Genomic DNA, 21,900 nt, shown 5'->3' with positions numbered 1-21,900 from the left:
AACTGCTGTCACTGAAAATGGTCCCAAATGCCCCTGTCATCAGATAGGGGTGAAGTCCTGAAAAGAGGGGGTTAAACGTGGGTGGGTTTCTTTTCTGGAAAGGATTAGAAGCATGCCTCGCTGCTTGCACACAGGCGTAGAGAAGTCACTCCTCTTGATGTGGGGCTGGGGACAGTGGCAGAGGGAGATAGAGGGACCTGCGCAGATGCCCAGAGCGACATGGGCAGATGGAAGAGGAGACCCGGAGAGTCAGCCCATCCTTTGCTCGGTGCCGTGTGAAAGCAGCCATAGGCCCGACTGCCCGGTCGGGAAAAGGCCCTCCCACGGGACCTCCCTGAGTGAGTGTGAGCCCACCCCAGGTCCCCAACGGTAGATGCTTTACCGGCCCTTTCTATTTTCAGAGGAAAATGACACTTCGTGACCCTTACTGCTCTTCCATTAAAATGAGCCTCAGTGCACAAATGAACGTATCTATGACACAGAAACAGAATCACGGGCACAGAGAACAGACCGCTGGTGGCCAAGGGGGAGGGGGAGGGGGAGGGAAGGACTGGGAGTCTGGGATTAGCAGATGCAAACTATTATCTATAGGATGGATAAACAACAAGGTCCTACTGTAGAGCACAGGGAACTATATTCAATATCCTGTGATGAACCATCATGGAAAAGAATATGAAAAAGGATGTATATGTGTGCATAACTGAAGCACTTTGCTGTACAGCAGAGATGAACACAACATTGGAAATCAACTATATTTCAATTTAAAAAAAAAAGTTTTTTTTAAATGAGTCTCCATGTAGAAAACAAAGCCTCGGGTAGAATTCCACTAGATGGATGGCATTACCCCTAGCACCTTAAAGGTACAGGCATCCTAAAAGTGAGGGTGTCTCATTACCTGCCTTTTAATCTCGGGAGGATGAGGAGGAGGAAAGCAGAGATGTGACGAGCTGGGAGGCTTTGGCGGGGAAAGCACAGGTCTCCAGGCCGCCTGCAGCACATTGCTGACTTGGAGAATTATCGGGCTTGGTCTTGTTAAAACTCTACTGAGAGATGACAGGCTCCCACCCCCAGGCCAACAGCTGGAGCGGGGAAACAGGGTTACATCTGAGTCGATCAAGGTTGGCCTTCGTAGGGACTAGAACAGCCACCGCCCGGCCCCCTAGCGCTGCCTTTATTTACTAAGTTTCTAGCACGTGTGCAGTGCCATGTAAGACCGGGCTTATCTCGGTGCTGCGGTCTGGCTCTCTACCTGTGGATGTAGAGACTGTCCCTGCGCTGAGGACTGCTTGGCGACAAACTATAAAGGGCCTTCTGTACCTCTTCTGCTGCACTCAACCCATGTTCCACGGAGTCAGGACTTGAATCATACGTCGCCTTCATAACTGTGTGTGCATGTGTGTATGTGTGTGTATGTGTGTACACGAGCATAGGTGCACATCTGTGTGTGCGTGTGCGTATGTGTGCATGCATGTATGTTGTGCATGTACATAGGTGCACATTTGTGTGTGTGCCTGAGCATGGGTGCACATTTGTGTGTGCGTGTGTGTACATGTGTGCATTTACATGGGTGCACGTGTGTGTGCTCACGCGTGTGTTGGAAAGGATGATCCAGCCTCCACCTCAGAGTGACTCTGCACCCCCAGCAGACACCAACGACCACCAAGCCGGGTCTTCGCGGCACTCTGCTTGTACCGCCTCCTATTCTTTCTGGTTCTGACCCCGCTTCCTGTTCTACGATGACATAACCCCTGGTGCTGCACAGATGGGAGGCTGGAGCCACCAGTACTGGAGCACAGTCACTCACAGCCTTCGTGGAAATGGCCACGTTCCAGCTGGAGGCTCCGGCTGTTGCCTGCAGTGCCAGCGGAAACTCCAGCCCCAGGTTAGCCTAAGGCTTATGCTTTAACGGGTCCCGCCCAGTTCAGCATTCTCACCCATCACCTTTCACGGCAACGACAGCTTGAGGACGGCCAGTTGAAGCAAAGGTTGTTTTCACTCCTTGTATCGCATCTTTCTTTATCCACAGAGGAGTCCTCAGAGCTCTGTGCAGGCCAGATGCTCCTTAAGCCCCTCGAAGCCCTACTTTTGTTCAAAATCACTGACCAACTCAGCCCAGTTTCCACCTGCACCCTCTCACTGGTTCTTGGCCCAAGGACATTTTGGCCCCCGGGGGACATCTGACAATATCTGGAGACATATTTTGGACGTCACAGCTGAAGAGGGTGATGCTCCTGGCCCCCAGTGGGTAGAGGCCAGGCAGCAACGTCCAGGACAGTCCCCCCCAACAAAGAACCACACAGCCTAAAGTGTGAATAGTGCCACTGCTGAGAAACCCTGCTCTCTCAGAAAAAAATTACTATTTACCTAATTACCTTCAAGATAGAGATTTTAAGTTTTGGACAATGCGTCATTATCTTGGGTGCAGTGTCAGTGAACCTGAGGATTCAGGTGGAAACAAGTCTAATGCTGGGGCCTGGGGCCTATATTCTGACTCAGCTGCTCGGGCGATCCTGAGGCGCCAGGGGTGATTCTGGGGACCAGAACACCCAGACGTTTCAGGGAGCCTGGGCAGGTTGGGCAAGGCTGGTCCAGGGCAGGGTGCACGGTGTTAGCTGGGTGATGGAGAGGGACAGAAATGATGCCCACCAGCACCTGGCCAGCGACGTGGAAAGAGAGGGGAGAAAAGGCACCTGGGGACTTCCCTGGTGGTCCAGTGGGTAAGACTCCGTGCTCCCAGTGCCAGCGGCCCGGGTTCGATCCCTGGCTGGGGAACTAAGATCCCGCACGCCGCAGCTAAGACCTGGTGCAGCCATAATAAATAAGTAAATATTTTTAAAAGAAAAAAAGGCGCCTGCCAGCGCTTCTGTCCCTTGAGAAAGTCCCGCCAGATCCCTGCCCCTCCGTCAAGTGCCTTAAGATTAATCGATGTACCTCCTTGTACAATCCAGGTGCCTTTCAATCCAGCGTGCTAGCGCTCGGAACAGGTGAGTTTGGGCACAAGCTCTTCAGAGCTGAGTCTCGGTTTCCCACAGCCCTCGGGCTCTCCTGGACGTGAGCCCCACTGGTTTCAAAGCCAGATTTTATGGGGCTTGTTTTTCTGCTTCAGGTCCCCCAGCTGGGGAGCCCAATGTGGGCCTCAGACCCCTCGCTCCTCAGGGGGGACCCCCTCGGTGGTGACTTCCCTCCCACTTGTGGGTCGTCATACTGGAGGTGCAGGTTCTGACTGGACCGTGTCTCCGCCCCTCCTACCCTTCTCGATCTGGCCTTTTCTGATATCCTTAGTTGCAGAAAATCTGTCCTGCTAGTCTTCTCAGGGACTGTTGTTCTATGTGACGTGGTAGGTTTGGTGTGATCGTGAGAACAGGTGACCTCAGAATCTTCCTACACCACCATCTTGACCTGAGCTGGACGACTTGATTTTAATCTCTGGTTCAGGACTGTGCGTCATGTTTACTTTATTTCTCTTCTAGATCCTGATTTCTGAGTTTCCTACCCCAGTCTGTCAGGCAGACCTCAGTCTTGTCTGCAAGAGGATTCACTATGACGTCTGGCCCTAGTCTGGGGTCTCGTCTCCAGTAGAAGGTCGGCAGGGAAACTGAGATTATGTCCGGGATTCCTGAAGAACGCGATTTTCCTCAGTCCGCTGTGGGTGAGAGCAGGGTGGACATGGTAGATGTGACCCCAGACTAGGACAGTGACCCCCTGCCACAAGGTCATCTGTAAGGGCTCTCAGCCTCCAGCACAGGACATCTAGGGCTGGACTCTGTCATTTTTCAAGCTTACATTTATCTTGACATGTTCTATTCTCTTAGAAGCCTCGTTACTCCAAGAGTCAGTAAAATTTCTTCTTCAAGCAAACATGTTGCTGCTGTGGATACAGCCACCTTCTCACCTTTTATCTCTATAAATGGACCATCAGCTAGGATCTACTCATCACCTCTCATGTACCTGAAGACAGTCACTAAGCCATCTTTTAGCCCCTGTGGTCAGTGAAACTATCTTGATTTCCTCCTAAACATGCCTTTATATTTGTGTGCTCTTGTTCGGTAGGAGACACAGTTCTACGAAGGGGATAGGCCCCAAACTCCAAATTAAAACCATCATCAGGGTTTGCTTGTCACAACCCTATTAACTCATCCTATCTCCGTAACATATGGACGTCTTATTTGAAGACATTTTACGTACTTGTACTCCTTTGCTCACTTGCGTTCAGCTTATCATGTAAGCTGATTCTCAATTTGCTCATCCTCTCTAATTTTTCAGGCGTGTATTTTTCTTCCTTGAGGATAGCCTATCAAAGCTATGTCACTGCTGTGAAGACAAAATATTTCCCCAAGAAACCCATCAAATGAAGCAGAGCTTGTGACTTACGCTAGGCTGCTATATAAGACTTATCTGTGGAGTAAGGGTTCAAAAATCATCTGTTAGTCTTTAATACTAAACATGTGAGAATGACTTGTTAGGTCTCAGAAAGTACACTTAAGGGCATGCTCCTGAGTTAAAATTATACGCGGATAAAGCGCATGTGCGCACACGTGTACCGCACACGCACGCGCGCGCACACACACACAGATCATAAGCCACTCCTACTTTGAACATGAATAAAATATTAGCAAAGTGAATCCATCATTGCATAGATAGAATGTATCGTGACCAAGAAGAGCTTATCTCAGAATTGTAAGGATGTTTTACTGAAGAAATCTATTCATATAACCCAGTACGTTAATAGATTTAAGAAGAATTTCATCTGAATGTGAGCCCTCAAACTTTGAAAGAATTCAGCATCGTTTCCTGATGAAAGCTTTAGCAATCTAGGAAGAGGAGGACACTCCTGACGATGAAAATGGTCTAATAGAATCCTAAAACAAACCTTATTTTTTAACGCTAAAATATGACACTTGTTGCCCATTAATGTCTGGATTAACGTGAGGATGCTGTGTTAGACCGAACGATGGCCCCCAACACGTCCATGTCCTAATCTCTGGAACCCGTGGTTATGTTACCTTACAGGGCACAAGGAATTTTGCAGATGTGATTAAATTGAGCATTTTGAGATGTGGACATTTTCCTGGATTATCTGGGAGGGCCCAATGTAAGCAAAAGGATCCTCGTAAGTAAAAGAAGGAAGCGGGTGAGGTAGAGCTTGTCAGAGAGAGACTGGAAAAGGCTACACGTTTGGCTGGGAAGATGGAGGAAGGGGTCGCTGCGATGCAGGCGGCCTCTAGGACAGGGGATGGATTCTCCCCTCAGAGCCTCCAGAAGGAATGTAGACACCTTGATTTTAGCCTAGTGAAACCCGTTTTCTACTTTTGATCTCCAGAGCTGTAAGACAACTAATGTATGCTGCTGTAAGCCACCGACTTTGTGGTAAGTTGTTATAGCAGCAATTGGAAACTAACACAGACGCCCACCTCCAACTGGAGGTCAGAGCCAACGGAACAGGAAAAAGAACTGAGGTATAAATACAGGAAAGAAAAAGGCAAAATTGTCATTATTTGCAGATATGTCTTTTCAGCAGAAAATCAAATAGAACTAATTGAAATAATGTTTATAACAGAGTTCAGTAGAGGTGCCCAGGATGAAATCGGTATAAAAAACTAAATACAGTAAGTCCCCTACATACAAACGAGTTCCATTCCAAGAGCACATTCGTTAAGTCCAATTGGTTCGTAAGCCCAACAAATTAGCCTAGGTACCCAACTAACACAATCGGCTATATGGTACTGTATTGTAATCGGTTTATAATACTTTCCACATAAATAATACATGAAAAACAAACACAGTACAGTAAAGTACACAAAAGCACAACCACTTGTAGAGGATGCATGCGTGTAACAATGTACGCCAGACACGTGAACTAACTTACATGATTGGGCATGCAAACGCACGTTCGCATCTTTGAAAGTTTGAAACTTGAAGGTTCGTATGTAGGGGACTTACTGTAACCTTCCTGTATACCAGCAGTAGCCAATTAGAAAAGGTGACAGGAAAAAAAGGATTTTATTCATGATCACAATAAAGCTGTAAAATACCTAGAGACAAGCCCATTAGGGATTACAAATCTCCAAAAAAGTGATAAAACTATTATGGAAAGACATTTAAAAAACGGAATGATTACGAAGATACACCATATTATTGACTGATGTCCGTTCTTTCCCCAAATTAATCTGTGAATTTAATATATTCTAAATCAAAATTCCAAATGAGGTTTTTTATAAGATATGAGTCTAAATTTCACCTGAGGAGAAAATGAGGAGTAGCAGGCCCACCATAAAAACAAGTGCACCTTGAAATACGGTACAGGACTGCTCAGTGAAGTGACTCAGTCCCAGATAATCAAATCTTTCCCTAGACTAGCAAGAGTATCATTCCCAGATTTATCTCATCACTATGTTGGCAACAAGCAGAGCCGACCTGGAGTATGAGAAGCTGTTTGAAACAAAAAAAAATCCCATCAAAACAAGGCTGACCAAAGCAGCTGCTAGGCATGGCGCTTATTCAAGGAAAAAATAAATAAAACCGACCAAGTTAGATACAGCTGGATCAGGAATATTGGAACAAGTAACACAAAGAACAAGATTGAAGAAATCTGAAAATATGTTGTACGGGAATGGAAAGAGTGAAATCGTTGAAGCATTTTGTTGCAGTTTGTAAAGAAAATTTGAAATTTATTAAAAAAAAAAAAAAAGAAAAATCTTCCCATTGATCCAACAAAAGATCATGTGCTTGGATGCTGTGAATATCTGAAGACTCATTTTGTGATGTAGAGTCCAGAATCTTCTGAGGCCCTTCTCAAAGAGTATTCCCTATGTACAGAATTATAGGGGACTGTTTCACAAAGCCCACGAAGGAGGCTTCTGCTAGACTTTCAATCATCAGATTCAGTCCCAGATGACCACAGAGGGAACTGCCTGGGTCTAGTATGAGGCTGAGTCAGGTAGGAGGGAAGAGAGGGGCTAGAAGCAGGTCAGCTCCTCCCCGGAGTATTTCCTAGAACACAGATCAACACAATACTTTAATTGGTGAGCATTTCTCATCTATGAAGAAAACCATAAAGTTCTGGGATGTGGGTGTTGAAAGACTAGCTGTCACGAATTCCAACCACCTTGGTTCTCACCTTTTCCTCTTAGTGACTCAAGGCTATAGCCTCCAGAGGGGGATGGAGGGACTGCCAACCACATCACGTCACCCCTTACCAATGCACACACGTCACGGAGGACGCCTGTCCAGGGCTCGCCAACAGGAATGACTCAGAGCCATCCCCTGCAGGAAGGGCATTCGGAAACACCTTTGACAAGTCTCCCTGGACTTGTTCACCCAAAGGCCAGGCACTGTGACGGCTGTTAAACAAGCACACATGTGGCTTTTGCCCTTAAGCAGCCTGTCATCCCACCTAATAACCCCCACACACACTCAAGTAGGGTATCAGAAGGACCGCTTTGCAGAGCACCGGATCAACGATACAACACAGACATCTTGAAGAAAGTCCAAGTGAAGGAGAAACCACTACCTAGAAGCTCTTTCTTTTTCAGCTCCCTGGGTCTGTATGATTCTCAGCCTCGGCTGCACGTCGATGCACCCGGGGAGCCCTAAAAAAGTCCCGACGCGTGGTCCACCCGCAGGGGCCGGGATGTAATCGCTCTGTCCTGGGCTAAGGCCTGGGCATCGGGATATGTACAAGCCCCTTGGGAGATTTTCATGTGCGCCGATCAAGAGGCCTCTGACGGACAGGCAGAATCTAGAACATCTGGTGCACAGTGCTAACTACCAAAGGGGCAGCGTGTGACACGGCCACCAGCCGGGGCCATGAGCAGGTGACTGTGAAATTCACAAGGGCGGTTTCCCTGGAGAAGGAGGAGGTCGGGGCAAAGAGCACAGCTCCATCTGCGATGCCAGTTCAGGGGCTTGTGTGTGAAGGCAAGACCTCAGGGACCGAGGGTGAAGGAGGGTGGAAGGGGCCAGGAGAGAGTTTAAGGCTAAACACAAAATTGTTTTGTTCTTTAAGAAGAGAAACTTGCAGAAAGAGAGTTTGAAAAAAAACAGGAGAAGCAGTATCCAGTCATCAAAGCCCCACAGAGTCAGTGCGGGGCAGGGGCTGGCGTTAAAGCACAGAAGTGACAATTTTCTTTTGTGAAGAAAAAAAAAGTCTTCTCAGAGGCCCAACGTGATTTATTAGGGAGAAAACACTCCGGAAGAAGTAGGAGCAGTCTACTTTAAAATAAAGAAAACGATGGACAAAAATCTGCCCAACGTATAAAATGCCAACTGGTGTCTGTGACAACTGCTTCCCCAGGTACCTGAGGGCCATGTTGTGAGCCGCAGTCCCCAGAGCTCTCCTGCCCAGGATGCAGAGTGCGAACGACAAAGTCACCAGAGGAGAGTCCTCGTCACTGTCCAGGTGCTTCGAGGGCTGGAAGAACAAGGATGTTAATTCAGCTTTCACGTGGGTTCTGGACCAACAGACAACTATAAATGCAGAGGCTTTCCCTGTGTCACCCACGGTGGTCACCCGGGCCCCATTAAAGTGACCTGACAGATGGGAAACTCTGCTTCCTGAGTTTCTCTTGAGGTTGGACGTGGAAAAAAAATTTAAATGGGGGGCTTCCCTGGTGGCGCAGTGGTTGAGAGTCCGCCTGCCAACTGGGGGGATGCGGGTTCGTGCCCCGGTCCGGGAAGATCCCACATGCTGCGGAGTGGCTGGGCCCGTGAGCCATGGCCGCTGAGCCTGCGCGTCCGGAGCCTGTGCTCCGCAACGGGAGAGGCCACAGCAGTGAGAGGCCCGCGTACCGCAAAAAAAAAAAAAAGAAAGAAAAAGAAAAATTTCAATAGGGAAACTACCTTAGGAAAGTAAAGGGACTAACACGAGGCTGGCTGGACTGCTTCCCTGGAATTGTGGATATGGTACCCCGAGGTCAGGAAGATGGTGAGAGCTTGCAGTCAAATGAACCGCCACCTGACCCTGTGCAACACCCACCTTAACCCTGTGCAACGCCCACCTTAACCCTGTGCAACGCCCACCTTAACCCTGTGCAACGCCCACCTTAACCCTGTGCAAGCCCACCTTAACCCTGTCCAAGCCCATCTTAACCCTATTCAATGCCCACCTTAACCCTGTCCAATGCCCACCTTAACCCTGTCCAAGCCCATCTTAACCCTATTCAATGCCCACCTTAACCCTATTCAACGCCCACTTTAACCCTGTGCAACGTCCATCTTAACCCTATTCAACGCCCATCTTAACCCTATTCAATGCCCACCTTAACCCTATTCAACGCCCATCTTAACCCTGTCCAATGCCCACCTTAACCGTGTCCAATGCAGGGCACAGGCACACCAGCAGGGAGAGAAGTATGGGAATCAAGTGCAAATGAGGGTTTTCTGTTACCTCCACAACAAGAAGCCCACGGAGCTGACCATAACTCCAACAATTAAATGAAGGGGGGTCATTCATAGCTTAAAAAGAGGGGCATGGGGAGATGCAGAAGGAATTTAAACTTAAAGTCTCTTTTGCAAGAAAAGAGAAATAATTTCATTTTTATGAGCCAGCTGAGCAAAGAGGAGTGCCGCCATTGTGGGGATAGCCAGGAAAATCAGTAGATTCTTTGACCATTTCAGCCACCAGGAGAGGCTCAGCGTGGGTTAGGATCTCAACACACATTCTTCTGGCTGCATCTGGAGGAAGCAGACTCTGCCACCCACCCTTTCTCCCACCTGTTTTCCATCACTCATGCAAAGGTCAAGGACCTGGGCTAGTGTCATACTTTGGTTTACCCTCTACAGGTCACACGACACACCCCATCAGCTGCTGAGAAGGCCATTTCAACTGGATCTACCACTTCCTTCAAAAACACATTGCGAGAAGCTTGCCAAATCCAGAGAAGCAGAGGTGACCGACCCCCTCCACTTGCCTACCTCCCCTTTCTCCTCCTTGTCTGCTTCCTTGTCTTCCTTTCTAAGATGTCATTGTCCTTGGTTTCATTTCTAAGAGGCTGCTTTCATCCCCAGAAGTGTCCTCAGCACGTGAGCAACGATGTGCGCACACACACACACACAAACCTGCGGGAGTAGCTTGGACTGTCTGATTGCTAAACAGAGTGTGCTGGTCCACGATTCAACACGTTCAGCAAATCCTCTGCATTTCAGCACAGATATACTCTGTACGGAAATCTCAAAAAGTAACTCTAAACAAAGAATTGTCCAGAGTTTTGAAACCGTGAAGGAGGCTTAACACTGCACTGACGCTGAACACAGTAAAGAGGAAAACGTACCTTCAAGGCCCCTTCACTGGAGACGTGGTATATGAATTCTTCCATTTCATTTGGCTTAATTATTAAACAAACACTTATCCAAATACTAGTGTCCTGGGACTTCCCTGGTGGCGCAGTGGTTAAGAATCCACCTGCCAATGCAGGCGACACAGGTTCAAGCCCTGGTCCGGGAAGATCCCCCATGTCGCGGAGCAACTAAGCCCGTGCGCCACAACTACTGAGCCTGCGCTCTAGAGCCCATGTGCCACAACTACTGAGCCTGTGCTCTAGAGCCCGTGTGCCACAACTAGTGAGCCTGCATGCCACAACTACTGAAGCCTGCGCACCTAGAGCCCATGCTCCACAAGAGAGGCCACCGCAATGAGAAGCCTGCGCACTGCAACAAAGAGTAGCCCCCGCTCGCCAAAACTAGAGAAAGTCCACACGCAGCAACGAAGACCCAATGCAGCCAAAAATAAATAAAATAAATAAATTTATATATATTAAAAAAAGCAAATACTAGTATCCTTCCTTGCATCTATTTCATTATAGTCTATAGTATAAGAAAGAGATTATTAGAGAAATGCAAATTTAAACTACAGTGAGGTATCACCTCACACCAGTTAGAATGGGCATCATCAGAAAATCTACAAACAACAAATGCTGGAGAGGGTGTGGAGAAAAGGGAACCTTCTTGCACTGTTGGTGGGAATGTAAATTGATACAGCCACTATGGAAAAGAGTATGGAGGTTCCTTAAAGAACTAAAAATAGAACTACCATATGACCCAGCAATCCCACTACTGGGCATATACCCAGAGAAAACCATAATTCAAAAAGACACATGCACCCCAATGTTCATTGCAGCACTATTTACAATAGCCAGGACATGGAAGCAACCTAAATGCCTATCGACAGACGAATGGATGAAGAAGATGTGGCACATATATACAATGGAATATTACTCAGCCATAAAAAGGAACGAAATTGGGTCATTTGTAGAGACGTGGATGAATCTAGAGACTGTCATACACAGTGAAGTAAATCAGAAAGAGAAAAACAAATATCGTATATTAACGCATATATGTGGAATCTAGAAAAATGGTACAGATGAACCCGTTTGCAGGGCAGAAATTGAGACACAGATGTAGAGAACAAACGTATGGACACCAAGGGGGGAAGCGGCAGCGGGAGGTGGTGGGATGAACTGGGAGACTGGGATTAACATGTATGCACTAATATGTATACAATGGATAACTAATAAGAACCTGCCGTGTAAAAAATAAATTAAATTAAACTTTAAAAACAGAAAAGAAAGAGATGGTCTTTACATGGCTCCTTCCTTTTTAAACTCACACTCGACTCCTCAGCCCCACCTCCCCTGCCTACCTCTTGCCTCTTCCGTGCACAGTACTGAATCCACTCCAGATACACGTTGCAGTAGCTGGCTCGAGTGATCCCCTGGAGACACGGGACATAGTCGTCATCGATGTTCATGTTGAACATTGCAAGGTCGCGCTCAATGTAATGCCACTTGGCAAAGGGCTGCAGGGACTTGAGAAGGGATTCGTTTTCGATCCAGGAAAACAGTTTGGGGGACGTCACCATATAGTATATTATACTCTGCCAAGAGAAAGCAAAATTTTGAGCCCTTATAGCCATTCCAAAGCCAGAAAGACTTTTCCAACGATACTTCATAGAGTAAATCAACATCAGGGAGGTATGAGACATGAGATCCCCACAGGTGGTATCATTTGTTTTTCCTGCTAGACTTTCTTTTTTTTTTTTTTTTTTGCCGTACGGGGGCCTCTCACTGTTGTGGCCTCTCCCGTTGCGGAGCAATGGCTCCGGACGCGCAGGCTCAGCGGCCATGGCTCACGGGCCCAGCCGCTCCACGGCACGTGGGATCCTCCCGGACCGGGGCACGAACCCGTGTCCCCCGCATCGGCAGGCGGACTCCTAACCACTGCGCCACCAGGGAAGCCCCCTGCTAGATTTAATGCACAGAACCCACTGGAGATGTTTTAAAATGTTCTCTCTTGAGAGTCAGTGGAGGGAAGAGGGACGTGAGAAGAGGAGCATGCTAGCAGAATGTACTAGAACAGAATCTCCTTGGTGTGAAAGAATGACAGCCAGCGCCATCCTTTCTGAGAGATGCACACAAAAGCATCGTGGTTTCTTTAGGCTTCCTGGAAGCCAGGCTGGGCTGATGCTGCTCGGAGAGATCAGGGCACGTCCTCCTCCAGGGCCTCAGACAGAGTGTGTCATGAGCTAAGGCAACAAGGTACTTATGGAAAGTACTTATGATGTAAAATTGTTCACACACACACACACACACACACACACACACGTATACATAATCCTGGGTACCCAGACAATGGGCATCTGTGATGTCTTCAAAAATAACCCATGTGTCCTCCTTCATCAGACATTCCACTTATGAATCCAAATGGGGAAAATGCCACCTTCGGGTTTTATGATTCTGAGTTACAGATTTATTGAAAGCCATCTCACAGTTTTTGAATGAGTTCATCCTTCAAGAAGGCTAGCATCCAGCCTGGAGAAGTAAACATGTGACAGAGAAAAAGAAAAATCCAAGTCTGCTGTGGACACATCAGGAACAGACGGTAGCATCTACGGACAAGTCCCTTGCAACCCCACTCCACTTGCGTTATCACAGGAAAAGGGAAGTGGCTGGTGCCACCGGGGCTGAGATGGGTCCGGGAACACAGCTTGCATCCTGTATGCAAACGGAGAGTGACGGGAGGGGCAGGGGTGGCGTTTGATGCAAAGAAGGCAGTGGCTCGTGCTCCCAGAGAATCCAACCCTTCCCTGATGCCTTCTCCGATTCTAAAAGGCATTCTGGCCAGGCGAGAAGACAGAAAGTAATGCACACGGGATGAACGTGAGCAGGGCTTAGGCGACGGAGGTGAGTGGGCAGAGGGGCCCTTTGCTAGGCAGCACCCCCCAGCTCCCCTTCTCTTCCTCCCTTTAGCTGGGACGGGAAATCCAGAGCACCAAGGTCAGAGGTTGCCGAGGTGCCTGATTTCAGGTTCCTGCAGGAGTCTGAATGCTGACCCGACAGACACAAGCGGTCTCTGGATTTGGGCAAAACCACGGCAAATGCCTGACTCAGCCTCTCTCTGCTGTTAGGACCGAGCGCAGCCTGCATGTTGGAGAAGGCTCATCTGTGGCTCGTGATGTGTGGTCTTCCTTCTTTGGGGCATAATCTCTGTTAGGCTCCATCATCCACCTGACCCCCAAGCGGGGGAGCGGAAGCATGAAGTCCGCAGACAGCAAAATTCAGTAGCTCACATGTTTCCCCAACCTCTGCAGCTTTGCATCCAAGCAGCACTGCTGGCCTTAGGAAACCCCTTCAGGGGAGGGAGGGAGGGAGAGAAGGAGGGAAGGAAAGAGGAAAGGAGGAAGAGGCCAGGGGAAGCTGAAAGCAGAGGGGCAAAAGACAGAGGCACTAATCACGGCCACTCTTCATCACTGTTTTGAGGTTTAAAATGAGATCATGCATACGAAGCAGGTAGCACCTGGCCTGGCACATGGGACGTGTGCAAAAATCATAATCATCATCCTATCTTTGGCATCTATGACTTACCTACCCCGCAAGCTTGAGGCCCAGGGCGGGCAGCAGTAGCAGAGCTCAGGAGAGGTTTCGAGCAGGGCATTCGGAAAAGAGGAGACAGCTGAATCTCCCATGGTCACCAGAGTGCACATCTAATATTCAAATACGTAAATCAAGACTCTGGAGGGTGTTCTATTTTCTACCAGCTGGCGGGGCAACTTAAAGCTTCTATGAGGTAGACGGTCTAAGTGCTCGGTCCAAAGTCACGAGCCAAAGAGGAAACGTGACCGTGATCAAAGGCACGGCTTCTCAGCTGACAATTACAAAAGCAAGACAGAAATCTGGTCTGTCTAAACACCTGGCTCGAGCAAACATCTGGTCGAGTTCTTCCTCGATATGTCCTAATCACGTGTACCAGACAGAAATAACAAACAAAAATGGAAAGCTGAGCGCTAACCTTTTCGCTCGTTTCTAGGGAGGAATGAAAATAACCCCTCCGCCGATGAAATCAGAATAGTTAACAAGGACTTTGAATCCCAGAGGCTCAAACTCCCTCCTCTAGTTCTGGCAAACTCTTGCAGCGCTGGCTTCTGAGTGGAACGCTTGGCTCTCCCTCGGAGTCAGTACCAACTCCTCTCACTGGGAGGAAACAGAACCACTCCAACTGGCTGCAAACCGTACCCCATTTCCCCTTTATTTAGGCAGAAATTCTGTCAATGAACGGTGTGAAATCCTTCAGAATCTGTCAGGATGAAACGGATCTCACACTAAGTCAAACTGCTAAGTCAGGATGGTGACACGAATTGACTGCATGGAACCTGATCCGTGTTGAAAGCAGGGCCTCTTCTGAATTAATTCACCATATCTGGCTCCTCTAGCGGGGATCCTCCTGGCCTCTCATTTTCATCGTAGATCAGCATATTCTCCCAGACAGCGCATTCTAAGAGGGGGACCTGGCAGGCAGGCCCACGTCCCCGGGTACTTTCCACCGTATCCTGCAGGGCAGGTGATAAGCGTATCTCCTTTCTAAGAGCTGTGCAGAAACCATGCTGGCTGGGAAAGCAGGCCCTCACAGAAAGCTGATTTCTTGATGGCTAGAGGGTTTTAATCACTAATGAATGGAGGAGAGATGGACGAGGCACCAGGGAAAACCTCCAGTCGTCAGAAAGGAAATGATTTCAAATATATTCATAGAGGGTGGTGAGAACTGACCCAGTTTATTACAGGATAAAAAAAAATCCTTTTGTGCAAAGGAATTATTCCAAGCTTTTCTTTCTGTCCAATAAAAATAATAAAAAGAATGAAACCAAACCCCTGAAACTTGAAGCAGTTCAGGGCTACAAAGGCAATTTCGTTCACTGAGTAGCCTAGGCCAAAGAAGAAAAACAATTTTTTTTATTGGAGTATAATTGCTTTACAATGTTGCATTAGTTTCTGCTGTACAACGAAGTGAATCAGCTGTATGTACACGTATATCCCTTCCCTCCCACCACCCCGATCCCACCTATCTAGGTCTTCACAGAGCACCGAGAGCACACTCCCTGCGCTATACAGTGGACTGACATATATTCATTTGGTTTTACCTTAAAGTGCTGTTTTTTCAGTCGTCACAGGCACTCAGCACTCCTGAAATTTCCTTGAACTAACTGTATCAGGGAGATGAGCAGACTTTCTGAGCTGCCGGTCCCCGAAGGGTAGGAAGGCACTGAGCGTGATGTTTACAGAAAGTCTCGTGTGAACAGGCCTTACTGGTGCTGATGTGAATTACCAGGAGGTACCATGAGATCTATCTGCCCCCAAATCTCAGCCTCTCCTGAGCACTGATTCTGTCTCCGTTGAGCACAAATGTCTATAGGGGTCCCCAAGCCTAGTTGCATACCAAATCACCTAGGGAACTTAGTTCAAAATACAGGTGTTCGGGGCACTCCCCAGGTGCAGAGAATGGGAATTTCTGGGTAGGACGTGGCAATCTGTAATGATCTGGCTGGCTGGGGGATCCTGATGCCGCAGGTCTGTCCCCTGGCTCCTGGGAATCACCCGATGGGTCACAAACCATCGCCCTGTGCGCCTCTCCTGCCTGCCCGCCCCCCCCCCCCCGCCAAGCTCTCACGTTGGCATCACTGCCCGCTCGTAGAAAACAAGGTCAATGGACAGTCTTCCCACAAGCCCACTGTCTCCCGGCGGATTCTGGGGGCCTCCCTCAGCCCTCCACCACTCACACGTTATCCTGGGTTTGTTTATCAGATTGCAAACTGTCATTTTAGAAAACGTATAGGGAATCAGGAGGCATGTTGCCAGGAGTTAGCATTACCGAGTCCAAGCTCACTCTGCCCGCCGCACGACAGGCCAATAAATCGGGAGACGAGGTGCTGAGGCAGGGAAGACGACTTCATTCGGAAAGCTGACAGACTGAGAAGACGGCAGACTAAAGTCTCGAAAGAACCATCTTATCGGGGTCTGGATGCCAGTTTCTTTTATAGCACAGAGAGGGGGAGGGGTGAGGAAGTAAAGTAAAAAGGCCGTAAGTTTTGCCAATATCCCCTGGAACGGCCAGCCTCGGGCAGGGGGTGTGTTAACTTCTTCTTTCTTGCAGCCATGCACAGTGGACAGGGGCCGGAGGTTGCCCTGAACAAAGGCACTTTGGTTTAACCTTCAGGCAGAGGGGCAGGGTTCCCTGAGGCGGGCCATTGTGTACAGACAGGATCCTTTCAGTGAACCAAAGCAGCGGAAAGCAAAGGTTAAAGTAACAGAAACAGATCCAAACGTGGAGTCAGATTTAGCTCTTCCCTGTAACATTAGGACAGGAGGACTGTGAAGAGAGGGTGAGAGACATCAAAAGGCAGGTCCTGGCATGGAGCACCCCCAGGCTTCCAGAAAAGCCAAACAGGTGGCCCCAGAGGGGGCACCTCAGCTCTTCGTTCTCCCCTCTCACCCACTCGGCGACCTGCTGGCCCCATCGTGTGAGGCCTGTCTGTCCACACGTCTGGCCCATGGAAAAGCCGTCTACGGGGAGCTCCAGCTTCACAGGGACGTGGCTCAATCTTGAACTCCATCCTCACCACTAACGCCTGGAGCAGATCCTGCAGACTCTTGCCTACACCGGGATCTCGTCCGTCCAGACTGGATGGCTCAGATTCTGCATTACCTGGAACCTTCGTTCATCTAAAAACTACGGGCACCTCCACAGGTAAGTCATCACACTCAGGTCTGGGGACCCACAGAGGGAGCAGCGAGTTGCCAGAAGGGAAAGAGAGAAGGTTTCAGAGGACGGGGAGGCACACGGCAGCCCGGACCCCAGGGAGAATGTGAGGGGGAGCTGCCCTGGGAGCTCAGGTTGAAAGAGCAGCGCAGGAAGAGGGGGCTGGGATGCAGCCACGCATGCGTAGGAAAGCCCAACAGAGAGAGCCGCAGAGGGCTCTGGCGGCACACACAGCCTTGTCCTGTCCTTCCAGTCTTTTTTATCGATAGCTGTTCAGCACTTGCTTGTGTTTTCGGTGTTTTCACGAGAGGAGCTGAGCTCAAGGTCCTTCTCCTCCGCCGTCTTGAATTGCCCCTTCTGTTCTGCCCTGTTCTTGGGGCACCAAGGAGACACGTGGCTCCGGGGCTCATCCATCTGGCCCATCTAGACTGTCCCCAGCTGCCACCTCGGAGTAAGCTCCCAGCCCTGGCACGGCTGCTGTCGGCCCCTGGATCTAGCCCCCCTGCAATGACCCCATCCTGTCGCCCCCTAGAACTAAAGCGGGTCCTCAAGGGACCCTCTCCTTTGGGAGGGAGGCACCAGAGAGAGCTGGTTGCCATTTAACATCTGTTTTCCCCTTTTTCCATGACACACAGTTTCTGTCTGGGTTCATGGCTGCCCAGAATACCCTTTCTAGATCCCCCTCGAAGCTGGCATATGACAATCTCTTCTGGCCAACGGGACACAGCTACAGTGTACTGTGGTACCTTTCAGGAACCTCCTTTTCTTTAAGAAAAAAGAAAAAATCTATTATTTATTTACTTATTTAGGCTGCGCCGGGTCTTAGTTGCGGCATGCAGGATTTTCATTGCTGCGTGCGGGCTCTTAGTTGCGGCACGCATTCGGGATCTAGTTCCCTGACCAGGGATCGAACTGGGGCCCCCTGCATTGGGAGTGCAGACTCTTAACCACTGGACCACCAGGGAAGTCCCTCAGGAAACTTCTTAAGGAATAGCTTGTGCATGCCCTTGGCCTTCACTTTCTGTGTCCCTCTCTCCAACCACTTAAGCCTTAAGATGGGGGAGACACTAAAAATGGTGGAGCTGGGAGCTGGAAGGGACCTTGATCCCTGAAGACTTGGAGAAGAGCTTCTTTTACGTGTGAGAGGAACACACTTCCTGCGTGTGCCACTGGCATTTCACGGCCCACTGCCAAGTCAATACCAGCTGATAGACCCAACTTCCCAAGAGCTGACTCTATGAAAAACTTCTTGGGTCTCAGATATAACGGCCAAGGGAACAAACATGGAGTCGCGCAGCAAAAGATCACAACTTCCTGCTTCACTTCCCAAATCTTCCCCAATTTGTGTGAGGTTGGGCAAACATTTATCATTTTGTGTGAGGTCTGGATGTAAAGTTTTGCATCCGTCTAGCACACACGAAGGTGGTGAGCACGAACTGCTCGAGCTGTTTTAAATATTCTGCCACAGAACATCTCTGTCGCACCAACATCTCCTGTTGCAATGACCTTGGGGTGTAGTCATTAGGAGTTCTTTAACCTTCTGATTTTCATCGTCTGAATGCTACTTCCTGAACAATTTCGCAGCTATTGCTGCAGACGCTGGGGCTCCCCCCGGGAGTTATTTCCAATTTCTAAACGTCCTCCTTTTTAGTTGATGGAAATTCCTGAAACTCCAGGCGCCCGTGTTACCTTTCCATTTTGTTCTTTCCTTATTTCTGCTGGACCACCTGTCTCAGCCTCAGCCGGCAGAGAGTTTGGGGTGTCAGGTGGATGAGCTTGGGAACGGCATTAAAATGTGGACCCCTCTGAGGACCACCCAGGGCTTTCACCATGCAAAGTAGTCCCTCAGAATAGGAACCATCACAGACACCCTCAGCCACAGACACCCTCGCCCGTCCCGTCCCCCTCAGAAAACACTTTCGCCCCTATTATCACGCTGCATCCTTGGTCAAGTCTCACGTAAGTCTCCTCTAGGAGACTTATTCAAAACCAGCACATGTTCTCAGGCCGAATACAGGTTGAGCAGATGTAGGTACCGAGCAACTGAAAAATGTACTAGTCCCCGTACGAGTAAGTAAGAAAAGCCTGTCATAGCTAATCCTGATTGGATCATTTAACTCTATTTTTGCATTTGTATCATGAGCTTAAAAAATTAACTCTGGTTCTAAAAGGTAAAAATTTGCAGAGCCTCTAAACTGATCCTTATAACTCGTAAACATTGAGGTCTGGTCATATTTCCAGGATGTTTCCATTTGTCAAGCAACTCATGGGATGTTAAAAGTGGAGAAGAAGGTCCAGGCAAGAAAACAGACTACCTCTTCGTGCCCAGGCTTAGGACAGGACTTGGGGCATGCACGTCAGGCCAACCCAAAGCCCTCGAGGCTTTTTCACGAAACCGGTGGCCCCGAAACCTAGCTAAGCCTCTGATGCACAAGCTGTGGAGAAGCTTCCTAAGCTCTTTCCAAAGCTTTCCAGGAGCCTCTGGAGCCAGCCCAGCATCATTACTCAGACAAGGGTCTGGGACCCGGAGCAGTACCTTGATGTAGTATCGGATGAGGATCCTTCGGAGGTCAAAAACCTGCAGCATGGTGGCCGCGTTGTTGTCCATGATGCTGTAGCCCTCCAGGATGTACTGCGCTCGCGTGATCTCCCAGGTGAGCCAGCGGAGGTTAAAGGCGGCATTGCAGGACAACAGGTGGAGCAGGTGACCTGGTTTGCAGCAGCAGCAACCTCTGTCATCCTCGTCACCCTCTGTGATGGCTTCCACCTCCCTCTGCTGGCAGTAGGTTCCTGGCAGAGTGACAAACACGATGGCAGTTGTAAAGAGGTCGTAGAATAATCTCCGTTTCGAATGGATTTTCCCCTTTGCCCTTATTCAGGGAAAGATGCTGAAGAGAGTTTAGAAATCAGGAGATTTGTGTAGTTCTTAGTTCAAACAAGTACCCCCAAATAAGTCACCCATCTTACAATCATTAATGCTTTTTTCTTTTGCTTTTTTTGTTTTGGCCACGCGGCATGTGGGATCTTAGTTCCTGGACCAGGGCTCCAACCCACACCCCCCTGCACTGGAAGCACAGAGTCTTAACCACTGGACCGCCAGGGAAGTCCCATAATCATTAATTCTTTTATTCATCCATATCCCTTCTGATTCTCATCTCCTTAGAAGAGACACATTCTCATGGTGGTTGTGGACGAGAATGGCCAAAATGCAGGATGGCTATATCCTTGAGTTCCCCTTTCCAGAAACCTGCAGGTCATGGCTAAGCAGATAGGAGGCTAAAGAAAGTGCCAGGTGGAAAGGTCTGAGAGCAGCTAGGTGCATGTTGAAGTGTTACCAGGAGGGGTGTCCTGGAAGAGCTTCACAGCCAAAGCGCACCACCTCATCTCCCATGTCTGTGAGCACTGGGTGAGCCGAACACGTTTCCAAAGGAGATAGTTCTAAAAACATAGGATAACGGGTGTCAATGATCTTTGCTGAATGAGACACCATATCTTCTTTAATATTTTTGTTAATGATTTGAGGGGAAACATATACAGTATGCTAATGACGTGAGATTACTGGTACCTCCTGGAATGCAGAGTTACAATCTAAGGACGTCTCGCCAAACGGCTTTGGCAGACTGAAACTAATACATCGAAAATTAGTAGAGGGCTTCCCTGGTGGCGCAGTGGTTGAGAGTCCGCCTGCCGATGCAGGGGACACGGGTTCGTGCCCCGGTCCGGGAAGATCCCACATGCCGCGGAGCGGCTGGGCCCGTGAGCCATGGCCGCTGAGCCTGCACGTCCAGAGGCTGTGCTCCGCAACGGGAGAGGCCACAGCAGTGAGAGGCCCACGTACCGCAAAAAAAAAAAAAAAAAGAAAGAAAGAAAATTAGTAGAAATAAACGGAATGTCCTCCATCTTGGTTCAAAAAACCAGGCACACAGTTCATTAATATATAGTAGCATACTTAACAAATACTTTGGTAATTTCTTTGAACATATGAACCCGAACTAGGATAACACTTGAGAACTGAATGTGATCTTGATGCGACCAAAACAAAGGGACAGCAAGAGGCAGAACAGACCTCGCGTTATTCCTTAGGATGCTACACATAAAGGGTTACTGATAAAACGAAATAAAACTAGATGATTTGGGCAAGTTACACTTTCTCCATTAAAAAATAATAATAATACTGATTTGAACAAGATCATACAGATTGTTAGTTACATGTCAAGAAAGCTACAGGGTTGTAAAATAACTCAAATTATGTTACTGAAGAATGACTAGAAGATCCAGGGACTTTGACTTTGCATAAAAGAAGACTTCGGGGGAGACAATGGTCCTCTTCAACAACTATCTGAAGGGCTGTGTGGTGGAAATGTGAACTTGATCTTCTCTGTAGTCCCAGAGGGCATCATTATGACCAATGGGGAAAAGCTTCAGGGTATAGCGTTTACTATAACAAAGGTCATTTTATGAGTTCAACAGTGAGACGGGCTGCCCTAGGAGGATAAGAGGATAAGGAACGAATTAGTGATGACAGGACAGTGGTAACAGGTGCTAATAACCATAAGTACAAACCACTTAAACCAAAGTCATGGTGAAGAGAAGAAAAGAAATAAGAGAGAAGATAGGAAGGACAGCCAATCAACTGGGGTAGTTGTTATTGGCTGTGGTGGTGGTGGTTTGTATCTTTATCAAGATAATTGAGCCCTTAGTTATTGACAGAAGGAAAAAGGAAGCACCAAAAAAAAGTAAGTTTTTCTCTATGAATTGCTTTAGTTGTACTCCATCAATTTTTTTATATTGTGTTTTAAAATTTTCATTCAGGTAAATTGTGTTGTAACTCACCTACTCAGTTTTTATTCCTTACAGCTCTGTTATTAGGTGTATGCA

General features: G+C 48.4%; 1 protein-coding gene across 3 annotated transcripts in view; it reads right to left on the bottom strand.

Moving 5' to 3' along the window:
• The window catches only part of PCNX2 (pecanex 2), a 273,314-nt gene that overhangs the window by 14,492 nt on the left and 236,922 nt on the right, over positions 1-21,900 (bottom strand). For all 3 annotated transcript variants that reach the window (XM_060285936.1, XM_030839645.2, XM_060285935.1), the window contains exons 26-28: positions 19,559-19,812; positions 11,636-11,869; positions 8,298-8,410 (exon numbers count right to left, since the gene is read on the bottom strand). In XM_060285936.1, coding sequence (XP_060141919.1) covers positions 8,298-8,410; positions 11,636-11,869; positions 19,559-19,812 — 601 coding nt within the window. The remainder of the gene's footprint in view (positions 1-8,297; positions 8,411-11,635; positions 11,870-19,558; positions 19,813-21,900) is intronic.

The sequence above is a fragment of the Globicephala melas genome, chromosome 16 (genome assembly GCF_963455315.2).
Source record: "Globicephala melas chromosome 16, mGloMel1.2, whole genome shotgun sequence".
Taxonomy (NCBI): domain Eukaryota; kingdom Metazoa; phylum Chordata; class Mammalia; order Artiodactyla; family Delphinidae; genus Globicephala; species Globicephala melas.
This window is presented reverse-complemented; position numbering and strand designations above follow the sequence as displayed.